Source organism: Podarcis erhardii, assembly GCF_964252035.2.
Source record: "Podarcis erhardii genome assembly, chromosome: 7".
NCBI classification, from domain to species: Eukaryota; Metazoa; Chordata; class Lepidosauria; order Squamata; family Lacertidae; genus Podarcis; species Podarcis erhardii.
Genome location: NC_138511.1, coordinates 57,189,703 through 57,207,764, shown reverse-complemented (window position 1 = coordinate 57,207,764; position 18,062 = coordinate 57,189,703). Strand labels below are relative to the sequence as shown.

Sequence of the window (18,062 nt, the reverse complement as noted above, 5' to 3'; positions counted from 1 at the left end):
ATGTGCCCCCTCCACAGAAGGCCGGAAGGTGGCAACATGAGGAACGGGCCTTTTGAGTGGTGACTTCCCGCTTGTGGAATGCTCTGTCCAGCAAGTCTCTCTTGGCGCCATTGTTACATGTCTTCAGGCACCGTGAGAAAACATTCCTTTTTAACCAGGCCTTTGGCTTTTAATTATCTATGTCCTCTTAGAACGGGTGGGATTTTTCTAATGTATTTTTCTCCTTGGTTTTAATGTTACGTATGTTTGGTTCATTTTGTGCGTCTCGTTGAGTCACCATAGCGAAAAAAGAAAAAGAGTGACTAGCAAATTTAATAATGGGGAAGCTGGTTCCCGCAGACATCTTTCCAGCAGCAAGACTGATCCCCTTAGACCCTCCTTTCCCCAAAGATGGAGCGGCTCCAGGCCGAGAACGCGGCGGAATGGGGCAAGCGCGAGCGCCTGGAGACAGAGAAGCTTAATCTGGAGCGAGAGAACAAGAAGCTGCGGGCGCAGATTGAGGATGTGGAGGAGGTTCTGGCCCGGAAGAGGAGGCAGACGGTCAGCGCCCTCGACACCGATTTCAAGACCATCCAAGCGGAGCTGTTTGAGAAGAACAAGGTGACATAAGCTTAAGGGAGGGAGATCACCCTGGGGGCGGAAGGTGGTATTTCAGACCTCAGGGAACCTCACTTGTCAAAGCTGACCTTTGGACACTGCAAGAAGCTGATTTCACTGCTGCTTTACTCAGCTGTGACGTTCCTAAATAAATAACTGGGACCCACTCCAAAGCACTGCAGCAGGGAGCTCTCCTGCTCTTGTGTTCCAGCCCGTCAGCTATGTGTTCTTCCAGGATACTCCAATCCGTTCTATTTCACACGCAAGTCAGTATTCTGCTGCCCCCTGAGCATGCGGGACAGCTCACTGGGCTGTTTTTATTTCCTTCTCCATGCCAGGTATTTTTTCTAAAGAGTTTTGTACTTCTACACACACACACACACACACACACACACACACACACATTTCTGTTCTCCATCCAGACAAGGAAGAATATTATCGGAGTTCAGAGACATATTTCAGCCAGGCAGAAACACTCAAAGAGGGGCCAAGCCAAGTAGAGCATGAGACTCTTAATCTCAGAGTTGTGGATTCGAGTCCCACACTGGGCAAAAAGATTCCTGCATTGCAGGGGGGTTGGACTAGATGACCCTTGTGGTCCCTTCCAACTCTACAATTCTATCATTCTATGAAGGCTGATGGGGTTTACTTTAAGAGGCACATCAAAGGTTGCTTTCTGACAGTCAACACCAGGGGGCAGCCAACCCTTTCCATTTGCAGAGATAGAGATAGAAGACCAAGTCAAAGAAATTTCCACAGGGCTGCTGCCTTACTCTGTTGCAGCAAAAACAATATAGAGCAGCCTTCCCCAGGCCTCTGCCCTCCGGAGATGCTTTGCACTAAAATTCCTATCCGTAGCACTGAATGAGACCGATGGGAGTTGCAACCCTAAACATCTCTGGAGAAAAGCTGACACAAGAGTCTTGTGGCATAAACAGGTGCCTCATTAAATCTGTTCATCTTTTAAGTTGCCACAGACTTTGGTTGTTGTTTTCTGTGCAGAATAGGAACTTGGTAAGAGACACTCAGGACTCCTCCAGATGACCTGTTTATTGAGCATTTGTCCAGATTTAATTTCACAAAGCTTGCACAGAGGTTTATACAGTGGTACCTCGGGTTAAGAACTTAATTCGTTCTGCAGGTCCGTTCTTAACATGAAACTGTTCTTAACCTGAGGTACCACTTTAGCTAATGGGGCCTCCCGCTGCTGCTGCACCGCCGCCGTGCAATTTCTGTTCTCATCCTGAAACAAAGTTCTTAACCCAAGGTACTATTTCTGGGTTAGTGGAGTCTGTAACCTGAAGCGTCTGTAACCTGAAACGTTTGTAACCCGACGTACCACTATACAATATTGGCACTTTTGGTTGAATTTGTTTGCAGAAAGGTTACACCTCTTCTAATCAATCGATGGTTATCCCATGCTTTTTAATGCATTTCCTCATCACTTCCCTAACTGCAAAAACAAACTCGTATTTCCAGTATGCAATTAAATTCCTCTTGCAAAATACTGATAGTTTGGGGGGGGGTGATGCTCAGAGATCCTTAAGAATGAAACACACAAATTGCACGTCCTCTTTGAAGGTGGCACAAGAGTAGAAACCACCACTTTTCCCTTTAAAATACAGGGTGGGGGTGGGGGACTAGGCAAAGTGGCGCTATTTTTTTTGTAGCACATGCAAAACACACCCTAAGCAGCAGGCTTCCTTTCTCGGAGAAGGTTGAGTACTCCCTCACCGCCGTTCCCTCCCACAGGAACTGGCAGATCTGAAGCATGTCCATGCCAAGCTGAAGAAACAGTGCCAGGAGAAGATGGCCGAGCTGGCCCATGCGAACCGCCGGGTGGAGCAGCACGAGGGCGAGGTGAAGAAGCTGCGCCTGCGAGTCGAGGAGCTCAAGAAGGAGCTGGCCCAAGCAGAGGACGAGGTAACCCTTTGCACCTTCCACACTTGTGTCCCCTTTCCCTGACCTTGCAGCAGCTTCTACTCTGGGGAACAGGTGCTCACTGTTCCAGGATGGTTTGGGACCTGCTTCTGTCCTTTCACTCAACTCCCCACCCACCTCCTCCTCCAGCTGTTGTCCCTATATGATGACAGCACAGGCTGTTTCATCTGGACAGGCCCACATATTTCAACAGTAACACAGCAGCATCAGTTCCTCCTTGCTCAAATATGGGTACCATTCAGGGCATGGCTTTTGAAACTCTAAATTCCTATGGAGCCTGGCATATTTAAGATAATGTCTATTACCTCATGAGCCCAGGGAAGTGATTTGCTTAGGGTTACCCTCAATTTGGGTAGCTGGATTGGTAGAAATCATCCTTCCCCAGCCTGGGTGTCCCCTCCAGATGTTCTGGATTACAGCTTTCGAAATGATGCAGTTATGTGCCTTTGTATGCCACATTTTGCATGATCTGTGTGGAGAAGGGCTTGGCTCAGTGGTAGAGCGTGTGCTTTTGCATGTGAAAGGTCCCAGGTTCAATCCCTGACGTCTCCAGCTATGGCTGGGGAAGGGTCCTCTGTCTGAGATCTCAGGGTTAGGGCTACCAGTCAGAGCAAAAATATACCAGTGATCGGACTCAGTATATGCCCAATTGTGAAAAGTCATATGAGAGTCAAAAACAATTCTTGGCTTTTCCTCCTGCCCATTTGTCTGCATGGCTGTTTTATCGCAAGCTGGGCTTGCACAGCTTGGTGACCCACAACTAATCCAAACACAGCCTCGCAGTTTGGTAATCCCTTCTGCTTTTTGCTGGCTGCCTGGAACTGCAAGGATGATGGGAGGGGAGGATATCAAGGAACCGGCAGGCTGGCAGATGTGGCTGCAGGGTTCTGCATTCTGCTTGGTACTGGCCTTGTTGCAAGGTATGGAGATAAGTGAAGATGGATTGGACCTTTCCCGGAACCCCAGTCCCCCAAAAACCAATGTACTTGTGTTAGAGGACACTGTGTGTTGAGCCCAAAATTCATTTGAATTACCCGTGCACGAGCTACTGCTTCTGAAGAGGCAAGCAGTATTTCAAAACCAAACAGCTGATTGCCTCTTTGGGAGCGAGAGCTGTGTCAGAGCAAGATCAAACTGCACACAAGGTGTGTGTAAATTACCCCTATGGCTTGTGTGCTGCTGATTCCAGCATCCAACTTAAGACGTGACTGCTGGTGTCTGGCTAACAATAAGGCAAAAAGCGTGTTGGTGCTGAGGGTTCAACTCCACCTTCCCCGACTGGGTTGCTGCCCTCACTTGTCTTGTGTTTCTGTCTGCTCTGCAGCTTGACGAGGCCCACAACCAGGCACGGAAATTGCAGAGGTCGCTTGATGAGCAAACGGAGCAAAGTGAGAACCTCCAAGTTCAGCTGGAGCACCTGCAGTCCAGGTAGGGGGAAGCAAAGATCAGGCTAGAGAAGGTGAGAGATGAGCTCAGGGATGGAGGAAAAGGGACTTGGATGATGTGGTGGGCATGATAAAGCAAGCGGTGGACCTACAGTACTTGGGGATTGATGTATTAAGAGGCAGAGTATTTGGGGCGGGGGAATGAAATTCCATCCCTGCAAAGTTGTCTTCCGCTTTTGCAGGGTGGGCTGTTTATTTTACACATACACATTCGTTGTTTGATGACTGTGACATCCGGTGGCACAACTGGTTGCAAAACCCAAAGTATTCATCCGTGCACAAGTAAAGGTGCTGTGTGCGCAGCCAGTTTTTCTTTTGAGGTTTTCTCTGCAGCAGCTCTTGAAGAGGCATGCCACTTTTCAGTGTTTTAGAAAGGCTTGCCTCTTTAGGAAGCTGCTGCAGAGACAAGTCAAAATAATTTATTGCCAGACATGCATCACATCTTCTTCATTTGGGTATGCCCAGGGTAGAGAAATTGAGTGCCTGGAGGCACACAGCAGCATCTAGCTTGGCTCACTTACTTGAGTGGTCTTTGGCTATTTGTTCTCCCTCCACTTTTCTCTCTGCTCTCTGATGCGCTTGCTCTCTGTTCGTTGCATGCTGTGGTTCAGATTGCATAATCCAGGGCTGGTAACAGGGTGATTCATAAAGGCAGAATGAATGGACAACAGAAACACAGACTTCCTGGATTAGCAAACTGCTTTAGGTGGCCGCAAGTACAATCCTAACCTCAGTCAGGCACACTGAGCAGACCCCAGTACAACCTCTTGCTCACTGAACCAGTTTAGGATCCAGTGGATCCATGGCTGTCTCAGCTCTGCTCTCTCTTTGCCTTGGATGACTTTACACAGCTTTCTCTAACCAGGTGCCCTCCAGATGTTTTGGACTACATCAGCTGGCTGGAGTTGATGGGAGCTGCAGTCCAAAGCATCTGAAGGACAGGCTGTTGCAGATGGCTGTGTTATTATTACTTACATTTTTATCCCACCTTCTTTCCTCCAAAGATCTCACAGTTCTCCTCCTCTGCATTTCAACCTCACAACAACCCTGTGAGGTAGGTTAGGCTGAGAGCACATGACTGGCCCAAGGCAACCCAGTGAATTTCGTGGCCAAGTGGGGATTTGAACCCAGATCCTAGTCCGAAACTTTAACAACCACACTAGCATCCTTCGCCTTTTAACTCCCTTCCTGGATTTGTTCCACGCATCCTCCAGTTCCTAATTTGAAGTTGAAATCTTTGCCTTCTTTAAAAAAGCATCCTCCTGAACCAACTCCTGGTAGTTTGCGAGCACAAGAGAACATGCAAATCAGCTGTGGGTTAATTTAGACTGCAAACGAGAGTGAGTGCTGGGGCGTTAGCTCTTAAGCGCTGTTCGAAGACGAATTGGACGAACTGTTGTCTCCCTGGAGGCTTTGCAGAAGCGGGAGTCCTTTCCAGGAAAGGAAGGTTGCATCAAAGGGTTGAAAGGGGGTGGGGAGGGGAGCCAGGTGGGAGAATGATCTCATTGATAAATTGGAGGAGAGCATCAAGGGGAACTCTTCAAATTGCAGCCATCCGTTTCTCAGCAGCTTACCTGTCAGCCGCGGGCTGCGGATGAGAGGGTGGGAGGGGGGAAGGAATGTCGTGCCTGATCAGCAGAGAACAGTGATGGATGCTACAGAGCCTGGAGGGAGGCTTTCGGTCACCCTCGCCCCATTTCTCTCTGTCATGTTCGCTGGAGGCAGGTTGGGAGGTTAAATGTGGGGGGAACTCAATCCTTTAACCCATGTGGTTAGGGCCTTGTCAAATGCACTGAGTCAGTTCCAACCCCGGGGTCCCTTGCAATCTCCCTGTGGATACTAGGGTGTGCCGATTCCCCAGTGCCCTTAAAAACATTCCCCCGGCACCACCGCCCTCAATGACAGCTGCAGCTGCTTCTGCAATCAGCTTGGCCCTGCCAGTGGTTGTGAAACAAAACATACGTGACTAAAGGCAGGGGAAAGCTGCTTGATTTTTAGGTGCTCGTATTTCACCCCACTTAAAAGGGGGAACAAACGTGAGCAGGGCTTGTTTGCAGGTGCAAGCCTAGAAGTCTGGGGCTGGCTCCAGAGGCTGGCAGGCTTGGGCATTTTCCTGTGCCCCCGAGACTGATAAAGGGCTCACAGACGCAGCATTGCTCATCAGTTTTACTTTGCATAGAAGAAATCATAGACTGGTTGGACGCAGAGGAATGGTGGGAAGAACCAGCTGAGGAAACTCCAAGGGAAGAAGGCTCAGAGCCCGGGGGGTGGGGGGGACAAGGACGAGTGGTCAGAGGGAGAGGAGGGAGCAGAGTGAATTGGACAAGATGACGCTCAGGGACCCTTTGGCCTGATCCTGCAGGTTTTCTTTGTTGTTGTTTAGTCGTTTAGTCATGTCCGACTCTTTGTGACCCCATGGACCAGAGCACGCCAGGCACTCCTGTCTTCCACTGCCTTCCGTAGTCTGGTCAAACTCATGCTGGTAGCTTCGAGAACACTATCCAACCATCTCGTACTCTGTCGTCCCCTTCTCCTTGTGCCCTCCATCTTTCCCAACATCAGGGTCTTTTCCAGGGAGTCTTCTCTTCTCATGAGGTGGCCAAAGTATTGGAGCCTCAGCTTCACGATCTGTCCTTCCAGTGAGCACTCAGGGTTGATTTCTTTAAGAATGGATAGGTTTGTTCTTCTTGCAGTCCATGGGACTCTCAAGAGTCTCCTCCAGCACCATAATTAAAAAGCATCAATTCTTCGGTGATCAGCCTTCTTTATGGTCCAGCTCTCACTTCCATACATCACTACTGGGAAAACCATAGCTTTAACTATACGGACCTTGGTCAGCAAGGTGATATCTCTGCTTTTTAAGATGCTGTCTAGGTTTGCCATCGCCTTTCTCCCAAGGAGCAGACATCTTTTAATTTTGTGGCTGCTGTCACCATCTGCAGTGATCATGGAGCCCAAGAAAGTAGAACCTCTTACTGCCTCCATTTCTTCCCCTTCCATTTGCCAGGAGGTGATGGGACCAGTGGCCATGATCTTCGTTTTTTTGATGTTGAGCTTCAGTCCATATTTTGCGCTCTCCTCTTTCACCCTCATTAAAAGGTTCTTTACTTCCTCCTCACTTTCTGTCATCAAGGTTGTGTCATCTCTTACAAAGGCCAAAATGAGCTCCTGTCTTCTGAATTGCAGGGATCTCATTCCTTCCAAGTCCCTGGGGGGGAACAGGACAGCCCATTTTTTCATGCAAGATCTCGGCAGCCGTTTCAGGTGCCGTGATCTCGCACTGTGCTCTTGCCCCGAAAACGTGCATTTTCCAGGGCTGCGAGAGGTCTTGCCCCCCCCCAAAGTGCTTTGGGGGTGGGAAAGATGAGAGTGAGATCCGGGTCAAGTGACTCACCCAGGAGCACATCCCGGAAGACCCAGTTTTGCGTTAGAAAAAGTTGGATGGTATGGAATCTGTGGGGTTCTCAACAAGATCTTTTTTTAAAAATGGGTTAGGTAGAGCAAGGGGAGATACAGTAAATGATCAAAGAGTTGGAGCTCCTTCCCTCAAGAGGTTAGGCAATGAAGGAGACTTGATAGACGTTTACAAGAGTGGAATGTTGCCAAGGAACTGGAAACACTGGACCAGCAGGAGTCGGAAGGTGAGTGGCAGAGGCCCCTTGCACATGCTCTCTTCTTCCACTAGAGGGCATGGAGGGCCTTGCGTGGGAATGATGAACAGCAAGAGGGAGAGAAAGGGGTCTCAAAGGCGCCACCCACTTCCTCAAGAAGATCTAGAAACATGGAAGGATGAGGGTCAGAGGGCCCATGGCATGCTAAGTGAAGCACCTTTAAGAGATACTTTCATTTTATTGCCTTTAAAAAGTTTTTTTAAAAAAAAAATGCATGCATGTTTCTCTAGCAATAAAACACTGGGTTGCCTGCCAGACAAATCGATTCTGCTCGATCCAAAGAGCTTTTGAGGAGGCAGCTGAGCTCTAAAAGAAAGAAAGGAAAGAAAGAGATGATTTTTATCTCCTCCTTTTTATTGGGGAGGTTGGCATTAAATCATACGAGAATAATGGAGCCTTCCCTCCCCCTCCCTCGCCGAGCCCACCACCCTCTTTCCTTAAATAATTCATGCCTTTTTCCAGTAAAAAGCAACTGGAGTCAGAGGCTGCCGCACCTAGAGAATTATCAGAGCGGCGTCCTCCTTGCAAGCTCCTGCGTGGCTTCAGATGGGAAATCCAGCACATAAATTTCCATGGGTGGAATTTAATGCTGGGATGATCAGGGAGCTGACAGTGCTGAGAATGCCTCACTAGCGAGGCTGAAGGGTAACAAGGCCCCCTATGAAGGGAGCAGAGGGGCTGAGACGCTGCTCTGCTGTCTATGAACCGGCTACAGTCTCCGGGAGCTGTGGGCTCCTCCAAAACCAGTCCCAGCATTTGCTCATAGCAGCAAACATTTTCCGCGCTCCCACCAAAGCAGAGCCTTGGGACCCCTCTGCAGTGTCATGAGTCTGCCTGCCTCTTAGCTCCCAAGCCAGGCTCAAGGCCTTCCTGTTGACATGAAAAGCCCTAAGCAGTTTGAAACTGGGATACCCAATACAGGGAGTGTCTCCCCAAGTGCAGACCAGACCGCGGTTTAAAATCTGCTGGTTGTTAGTGGGCCTTCTCAGTGGTAGCACCACCACTGGCCCCTTAGGAATGCCCTCCCCTGGGTGGTTCGAGGGGCAGAGGCAGGCGTGAGTTTTAGATGCATCTTAAAGACCTCTATATTTCCTTCAAGACTCTTGATTCCTATTTTAAAAACTCTACTGTCATGCAATTTGACCTAGGTTATACAGCAGGCACAGAGGCCCTCTGGCCTGCGGGCAAATTAGGCCTCACCAAGCTTCTAATCTGGCCCACAAGGCTGTTTCCCAGCCCCATGGCCATGACTACCTGTCACTTATCCGATACCATGTGTGGGGCAGGTGAATCCTCAGCTGCAAAGGCACAAGCCTCGTCTACAACAGCCAGATTTGGGGATCTCCACAGGCTGCTGCCAGGCAGGATCCTGAACATTCAGTGTCTGGAACAGGAAATTCCACATTGGTGGAGGGTGACAGGACTGGCTAGAGGGGCACATCTACCCAATCCAACACCAGACCAGCACAAAGAGGTTTTGGATTACAGCCGAAGACAGAGGGAAGGCAACCTGCCCAGAGCTACCCAGTGAATTCGTGGCAGAGGCAGAATTCGAACAAGGGGCTCCCTGATTCATAACTCACCACACTACCTTTCGTGAACCTCCCCAGATTCACTGTATATACAGAGGGGCTGCACCTAATGTGTCCTTAATACCCACTTGTTAACACCAGTCTTTCCTCCACCACTGTCTCATCTGTCTAAAAAGGACATCTGGGTACTTGCTTCTCTCTTTGGTTTACAACCTACCACACCACCAGTATTAAACAGCCATGATTTGTAGCAGAAGGGGTTTTTTTGGAGGTGCAGGATTAGCAACAGTTCTAACAGAGAGGTTTTCTTTCCCTATTGTGTTGTAAAATGGGAAGGGTCACAGTTCTCTTCTACGCAGACACAAAGAATAAGATTTGTACAAATGTAAACAATTCTCACATAAAGCCCTAATTACGTGAGACAACTAATTGCTGGTGGTGTTTATATTATTAGCGTATTATTGGACTACTGAATACGGGGGTGTTAGATGTCGTAGTTCAGCCCGCAGACCCCCGTGTCTGCCTTCCCACTCCTTGATAAAAGCTTCCAGACAATAATGTGCTGTTGGTTAAGCACCCTGAATCTGAAAAGGGTTTCGAGTGAACTTTGCTTGCTTTAATCAAAAGTCTATTAAGTGCTGCTTGGAGCCACTGAGGGACGGTCTGTCCAGATCTGCCTTTATCAGCATGTAACACCCACTTAGCTGGATGAAGTTTAAACATGAAGCAGTAGCTGGGGGTGGGGGAATAGATTTATTTATATCTCATGGACCTTAATGGGAAAGGTTAGTTTCTTGCTGAATATCTAAGCTAAAACAAAAGGAGGGGTTGGAAATCGATGAATTATTCAGTCTCCTCCACAGCCTTCCCCAGTCTCTGAATGCCTCTGACCACAGTTTGCTGGGAATCGCAGGAGGAGAGAGTTGCTCTCACGCTTGGGTCCTACTTGCAGGTGTCCCATTGGGGCACCTGGTGCAAACAGGATTCTGGGCTAGGTGGGCCTGATCCAGCAGGCTCGACTTGTGTTCTTAACCTGCTGCCCTCCAGATATTTTGGACTGCAGCTTCCATCTGCCGGCATGGGAGCTGATCTGCACATGCAGGAAAAAGAAGTCAAACGTGCGCTACCACTTCAGACTGCAGGGGGTGAGGGGGCAGGGCTCACATATTTCTATACTATGTACAGTGTTCTTTTATATTAAAAATGCCCTGCAAATCAAAAATGAGCACAACAGGAATGGTTCTATCCTGGCCTTTTGCCAGCTATACTGTTTTGCTACTTGCAGAGGATTTTTAACGGGGGAGCATTAAAAATGTGATTCCCCTACTTGTAGTTCAAAGCCATGCAATCTGTTGTAAGGTAAAGGTGAAGGGACCCCTGACCATTAGGTCCAGTCGTGACCGACTCTGGGGTTGCGGCACTCATCTCTCTTTACTGGCCGAGGGAGCCGGCGTACAGCTTCTGGGTCATGCAGCCAGCATGACTAAGCAGCTTCTGGTGAACCAGAGCAGCACACGGAAACACCGTTTACCTTCCCGCTGGAGCGGTACCTATTTATCTGCTTGCACTTTGACGTGCTTTCGAACTGCTAGGTTGGCAGGAGCAGGGACCGAGCAACGGGAGCTCACCCCGTCGCGGGGATTCCAACCGCCAACCTTCTGATCGGCAAGTCCTAGGCTCTGTGGTTTAACCCACAGCGCCACCCGTTCTGCCACTTCATTCATTGTATAGGGCAGACCAAGGTTTATTCCCTGGTTTATTCCCTGGAAGCTTAAAAAAAGGTACTTGTTGGACCAGTTACAGTTCAAACCTCCTTGAATCAAGCTCTTGAGTTACACAGAATTCCTCTTTGGGAACGTACCTTAAATTCAGAACAAAGATGATGTTACATTCCTAGGCAGGGGTCATCCTGCACTTGTATATATACTGTGGAACAGAGAAGCATGCACAGAGGGCTCCCCCTGGGAGCGCATACCATGAACATGGTTGCAGCATAGCACCAGTGCAAGGGATGCATGGCCCAATAGCCCATATAGGGCTATCTTCAAACATTCCTGTTTACCCCGGCATTTGATAGCTGAAATATGCTGTCGCTGTTCTGCTTTATTGACTGTATCACATTGAAGGCCACTAGGTGATGGGAATGAAGGACACAAATGCAACACGACCACCAATAATAATAATAATCATTGTTTAATAATAATAGCCAAAAATCTCGTTTCTCCTGGGACAGGCTTCGCCGTCAGCAGAACATCCCCCTTTTTGGGAAGATTCGCGGTTCACGCTTTGGCCCTGACAACCCTGGCGATGGCAACAGCGACCTGGATGAAGACGAAGACCTGCAGATCCAAGTTCCTTAGCAGCTGCCACTGGAGAGACACTCCAGGCTATGACAGAGACACCACATGCTGGTGGAGCTGGGCCTGGCCTGTGGGCTTAGGACAAGTGACTGGAGCGGCAGAACGGTCTTTGGCCTCTTCTTTTGCCAACCCCAGGGAGAACGAATGTGAAGCTGTGAGGAAGACTTTGGGAAAGGGGAAGCCAGGCCTCCATGTTCTGGTCTCCACAGCAAGAAGGTTTGGTGACTAGGGTGGGGGCTAAATAGAGGCCCTGGGGAGATTTCATGGAGGGAGTTGCTAAACTTTATGGAAGGCTCGCTTTCTCTACAGCTCCAGTCTGTAAATCATTGCTGATACTTTAAAAAAAAATTAAGAAACATCTAGACCTGAGGGATAGCTCAGTCAGTAGAGCATGAGACTCTTAATCTCAGGGCTGTGGGTTCAAGCCCCACATTGGGCAAAAGAATCCTTCATTGCAGAGCATTGGACTAGATTTTTGTTCAAACCCTTCCATTGCTCTGGCCTTAATTCCTGTCCAGCTAATTCCTCTCCACAGCTGACCAACACGGTTTCCGCAAACACAGCACTCCTCTGGAAGTTAACCACAATACCTCTGACCTCAACCCAGATAGATGGATATAATGAGTGATACAGAGCGGGGAATCAACACATTGGAGGGAGGAATCTCATTGTTGAAATCTCTTAGGTCCATCCGCCAAAGTGGTTCTTCCATGTCTCAGGAGTTGAACTGATGACTGAATAAAAGATCTAGTGGGAAGGTGATGGAAGAGACCGATGGTATAGGGAGAGACACCCCTGAAGATGCATCTCACCCTCTCAGACTGCCCAGTGTGTGTGCGTGTGTGTGTGCGTGTGTTTATGTATTTGTATATGATTTGTATTATAAAACTTGAGATAGCCATGGAATCCCAGCCAGCACTGCAATTATTGGTCTCGCTCCCATGCCTTCCTGGTGTCACAAAAAGAAACAGCAAGAAGCTGGAAGGTCCCCAGTCCAAATTTACAACAACCTCTACCACAAACCTGCAGGCTTCCAATTCTCTTATTCTATGCAACGACTACAATATGGAGATGATAACACTCACATGCCTTTTGGGGTTGCAGGGATTGCGAGATAATACAGTGGTACCTCTGGTTAAGAACTTAATTCGTTCCGGAGGTCCGTTCTTAACCTGAAACTGTTCTTAACCTGAGGTACCACTTTAGCTAATGGGGCCTCCTGCTGCTGCCGCGTCGCCAGAGCACGATTTCTGTTCTCATCCTGAAGCAAAGTTCTTAACCTGAGGTACTATTTCTGGGTTAGTGGAGTCTGTAACCTGAAGTGTCTGTAACCCGAGGTACCACTGTATATGTGAAGTGCTTTTTAGGACTTGAAAGCTCTATATGAAGGCTAATTAATATTAGTATTGCAGTAACAGCCCCTCACCCTATTTCTGAGTAGTTCCTGCCTAATGCCCTCTCCCAGTTCATGTGCATTCTGCTCCTGGGTATGTGGAGTTAAACTATGCAATTTGCTCCCACAGGAAATGCAGTGATGGCCCCCAACTTGGTTGGCTTTAAAAGAGGATTAGACAAATTGGTGGAGGAGATGGCTATCAATGGCTATGCTCTGCCTCCACGGTTGGATGCAGCAATACTTCTGAATGCCAGTTACTGGGAACCACAGGAGGGGAGAGCGCTCATGTGCTCAGGCCCCCGCTTTCGAGTTTACCACTCAGGCATCTGGTTGGCCACTGTGAGAACCAGACTAGATGACCCAATAAAGCAGGCACTTCTTGTGTTTTTATGAGTTCAAATCGTGAGAAGGTTGCTTATAAAAGGTAGCACAACCCAACAGAAGACCATCCATCAGTCATGTGTGATGGTCAGGGAGATGCTTGACAACCCACCTGTTTGTGTATCAGAACCAGGAGTACATGGAGCCCCTGGTGGGTGTCCACACATGGGCTGAAGGGATGCGCTCAGCCTGGTAACTCACAGGTTCTGCAGGCCCCTTGCCATAGCATTGTGGACTGCAATAATGGGGGAGCCTGCTCACCCCCCACCTGCTGAAATTTTGCCTTCTCTGCAATTCTGAAAGGGGTGGGGACCATCTCAGCTTCTAGGCCCGGAGACCTGCTGGATAGTAATGCCTTCGTGGAATTTGACATCTGGTGTCAAATTTCCCATGTAACTCCATCTGTTCCCTCACCCACCCTTTAAACAAACTCTTGGGGCTGCATTTGGCAAACTCAGGGCAGAAAAGGACTGAGGGGGACTTGTGGGACTGGGCTTTACCTGTATGGGTCCCATTTCTTGGCTCCCTCCTTCCCAGCCTGTAAACCTCTGGACCCTTCCTGTGTTCCCTCATCCCATGCTCAAGAATTCCAAATACTTTGTGGTTGCAACGCTGACTCCCAGAATCCAATGATCAAGTGCATGGAACTGCCCGTGGTTTGCATTAGGAATTCAGGCTGGTGGGTTTGGGTTTCTAAATCAGAGAAGAGGAGGTTAAGGGGTGATATGATAGCCATGTTCAAATATATAAAAGGATGTCACATAGAGGAGGGAGAAAGGTTGTTTTCTGCTGCTCCAGAGAAGCGGACACGGAGCAATGGTTCCAAACTACAAGAAAAAAGATTCCACCTAAACATTAGGAAGAACTTCCTGACAGTAAGAGCTGTTCGACAGTGGAATGTGCTGCCAAGGAGTGTGGTGGAGTCTCCTTCTTTGGAGATCTTTAAGCAGAGGCTTGACAACCATATGTCAGGAGTGCTCTGATGGTGTTTCCTGCTTGGCAGGGGGTTGGACTCGATGGCCCTTGTGGTCTCTTCCAACTCTATGATTCTATGATTCTATGACATCCTTAATGCAGAATTTGGATTTGTTTGGTGCAGAGTGTGAGTGGCCCTTCATTTAACTGAGCTGATCCCGATGTGATGAGAGGGGCCGGGCGAGGCTCAGGGGGCCACAGCTGCCTCTGACAGGTATCATTTACAAACAGCACGGCAACCGTTCAGTCAACCTTTTGTAATAATAAAACAGAGTTTATACTAAATGCCTGTATGAGGTGTAGTTCAGTGGGAGAGTTGGATATTGGAGAATAAAAGGGTGTGTGCGTGCATGTGCTGCCATCTCTCAAAGCAGGGTTCCCAGCAACTAGACCCCAGAACTTCCATGGAGCCCCAGGACTATGTTTTCTTCACAAGGAGGCTGGACTGTGTCCCTCAATGGCGTCATTTGGCTGCTGCAGGCTGCCAAACAAGACTCTCCGTCTGACTCAATGCTGTCAGCCGACCTTGAGGACCAATTATGAGGCACCACCAGACCTCATAAAACCCCAGCTTCTGAGTTTGCTTTGCAACTCTGAGCAATTTGCCCTAATGGAGGGGACCACTTCAGGTCATTGGCACATGCAACCTAATCCTTGCCCTTTCTCATCTTGACACATTAGGAAGAACTTTGTGGCAATAAGAGCTGTTTGACAGTGCAGCGGAGCTTGTATGGCCATTTGTCAGGGATGTTTCAGCTGTGATTCCTGAATTGCAGGGGGTTGGTCCAGATGACCTGGGGTCCCTTCCAGCTCTACAGTTCTATGATCCCTCTCTAGGTGTGGTATTTAGTTAAGCATCTGGGGCAGTAGAAGCTGTAGAATGGAGAAGATGAGCAGTTCACCCCATTTTGCTTCATCTGGCAAGTATCTTCTTCCAAGTTGAACATCATCTCCTGCACCCCTTGGACAGAAAGGTCTCTGGTGAAGAAAAAGCATTTGGGTGCCCTCTGCATTCATCTAGCAACACCCTTCTGAGATCTGCTTTTTTTGGGGGAGAAACAGGGGTCTCCATTTGACAGCCTTTCGATCAATGTTCTGACAAAATCAAATCCCCTCTTTCTCCCCCCACTTCTGTGTGTGCACAAAGGATCTTTTCCATGAGTTGCTCCATGAATAAAACATCATTGCTTGCAATTACCAGGCTCACCGAAGCTCGTTTGGCTTTACGGCTAATATGGTTCTTGGAGATGAGCCTAAAACAATGGTTAAAAATTAAGCAATAATGGCCCGTGATAACAGTTTTATAGCAAATGTGAGGTTTATATTTCCATCATTGCCGAGTGATGTAATTGGCGTGAGCTCACTTCCTCCACACACAGAGACACACAGTCGCTCAGAGGCTCCCACCAATCATGCAGGAAACCTAACAGGGTGGAAAAATAACAGAGTCTTGCGGCACCTTAAAAGACGAACAAATTTATTACGGCAGAAGCTTTCAAAGGCTAGTCCTCCATGGGAGTTTGCTCCGTCCCAACATAGTGCCTTGCCAAGAAGGGGCACTTTAAGGGAGTGGAACAGGGGATGCTGACATCTACACTGGCCCCTGCATCTCCTGTCCAAAATCCTGATTTAATGGTGATCAGGCCCTTGTAAAAGCACAGATGGGCCCTGAGGGGAAAATTTACTTTCCCCTTAAGAGGATCCAAGGTTTGATTCACATAGTATAGTGGCAGGGCGGGAGTTGATTCTGTCTGATCAGATCCTGCATTGCAGGGGGTTGGACTAGATGAACCTTGGGATCCCTTCCGAAAAATACTGCTGCTTTCCCCATCGCTTCCAATATTGGACAGCTTTAGTATGCTCAGGAATCATGTTTTGTGTCTCTTTAGTAGGAAATGTGTGTGTGTGTGTGTGTGTGTGTGTGTGTGTGTGTGTGTGTGTTATGCATTCTGTGATTTCCATTTTTGACACTGCTGGGAAAGAACCATTGCTTTAATTTTGTTAATTTTTTGCATTTATAGCTCACCTTTTTCCTCTAAGGAGCTCAAGGTGGTGTGCGTGATTCTTCCCCTCCTCATTCTATCACAACAATCCTGTGAGGTAGGTTAGGCTGAAAGGCAATAAGTGGCCCAAGGTCACCCAGTGGGCTTCATGGCTGAGTAGGGGATTTGAACCTTCATCTTCCAGGTCCTAATCCATCACTCTATCCACTACACCACACTGGTTCTCATTTAGAAAACAGGAAGCTGCCTTATACAAAGTCAAACCATTGGTCTATCTAGCCCAATACTGTCTACACTGACTGGCAGCAGCTCTCCAGGGTTTCAGGTAGGGGTCTCTTCCTGCCCTCCCAGGAGACGCCAGGATTGAACCTGGGACCTTCTGCATGAAAAGCACATGCTTTGCCAGTGAGTTACAGCTTGTGGGAGCTCCTGTTCATGACATGTTTGAACTGCCATATATAAAATCTTTGCCCACCTGCTTCTGATTACCCCCACCTGTAACAGCTGATAATGTAGAACCACACCTGTGACAGGCAGGTGGGCAGTTCAGGCTGCCATTGCAGATGCATCTCAGAACAACTGCAGTCACACAAACCGAGTGGGCCACAGTGAGGCATTGCACACAGTGCAGCGGTGACAGTCCCAAGTAAGCTTTAAATAGGGGTGATGAGGCCTAGGGACAAATATGCCCCCTCCCCCGACTCTATCCAGACACATCAGGGATAAATGCTTATTAAATCCCACAATCAAGCAACATGGCTCCCCTAAAATAAAGAGACTCGTTTGCAGACTCAAGGTGGCGGCGGGACTCAGAGCTTAATGCTAAAATAAATAGGCTGTTAAGTTCCTTTCTGTTCTAAGGCTTTGGGAGGAAGAGAGAGAGAGAGATAAATACAGTGGTACCTCGGGTTACATACGCTTCAGGTTACAGACTCCGCTAACCCAGAAATAGTACCTCGGGTTAAGAACTTTGCTTCAGGATGAGAACAGAAATCGTGCAGTGGCGGCATGGCAGCAGCAGCGGGAGGCCCCATTAGCTAAAGTGGTGCTTCAGGTTAAGAACAGTTTCAGGTTAAGAATAGACCTCCAGAACGAATTAAGTACTTAACCTGAGGTACCACTGTAAGTGTTTCCTCACATTTTCTCTAAGCTAAGATGTCCCAAAAGCTGAAAACTTTACTCATCAGGTAGTCACTTCATCCCCCTGATCATTTTGGTTGCCCTTTTCTGAACCCTTCAGTGTTGAGTGTTTGGAGGTGAGGTAAAAAGCCTTGCTCCTCCCAGTGGTGGCTGGTGCCCATCAGGCCTGATAGGGCAGAAGGCAGGGAGACCAACAGTAGGTGGCGCCACAGCCAATGACAGGCAGACAACAACAGATACAATCAGCTAATTCTAGATGTGTTGCCCGCCTCCTCCGTGCAAGTCCTACAAGAGCAATATTGAGACTAAGGAGGAGGAAACTGACAGACAGAGTTGCTTCCTGAACCAGTTCTATGTAAAAACACAGGCAGGTGGGTGCTGGCTGAGGGCACACTGAGGTTGGCAGGGCAGTGATCCATATGCCCTCTGAGACCAGCCTCCACTGGTTCCTTCCTGCCGAAAGGATAGTCAAGATGAAAGCAGGAGGTTTTATGGGTCCACAGAGGGAGAGCAAAGCAATACTTCCTTGGCAGGCTCATTTCAAACCCATTTTGCCTGGAAGGAGGAGGTCTCCTCATGTTTATGCCATGCAAAAGTGACAGAGAGGAAGAGAGAGCCACA

At 48.5% G+C, this 18,062-nt stretch overlaps 1 protein-coding gene across 1 annotated transcript in view; it reads left to right on the top strand.

Annotated features, from left to right (window-relative positions):
• Positions 1-12,452, top strand: part of CCDC102A (coiled-coil domain containing 102A) — a 37,524-nt gene extending 25,072 nt beyond the window's left edge. Inside the window, exons 6-9 of the mRNA XM_081872451.1 lie at positions 391-600; positions 2,350-2,520; positions 3,863-3,966; positions 11,420-12,452. Of these exons, the coding sequence (XP_081728577.1) occupies positions 391-600; positions 2,350-2,520; positions 3,863-3,966; positions 11,420-11,546 (612 nt within the window). The 3' untranslated portion in view covers positions 11,547-12,452. The remainder of the gene's footprint in view (positions 1-390; positions 601-2,349; positions 2,521-3,862; positions 3,967-11,419) is intronic.
• The last annotated feature ends 5,610 nt before the right edge of the window (positions 12,453-18,062 follow it).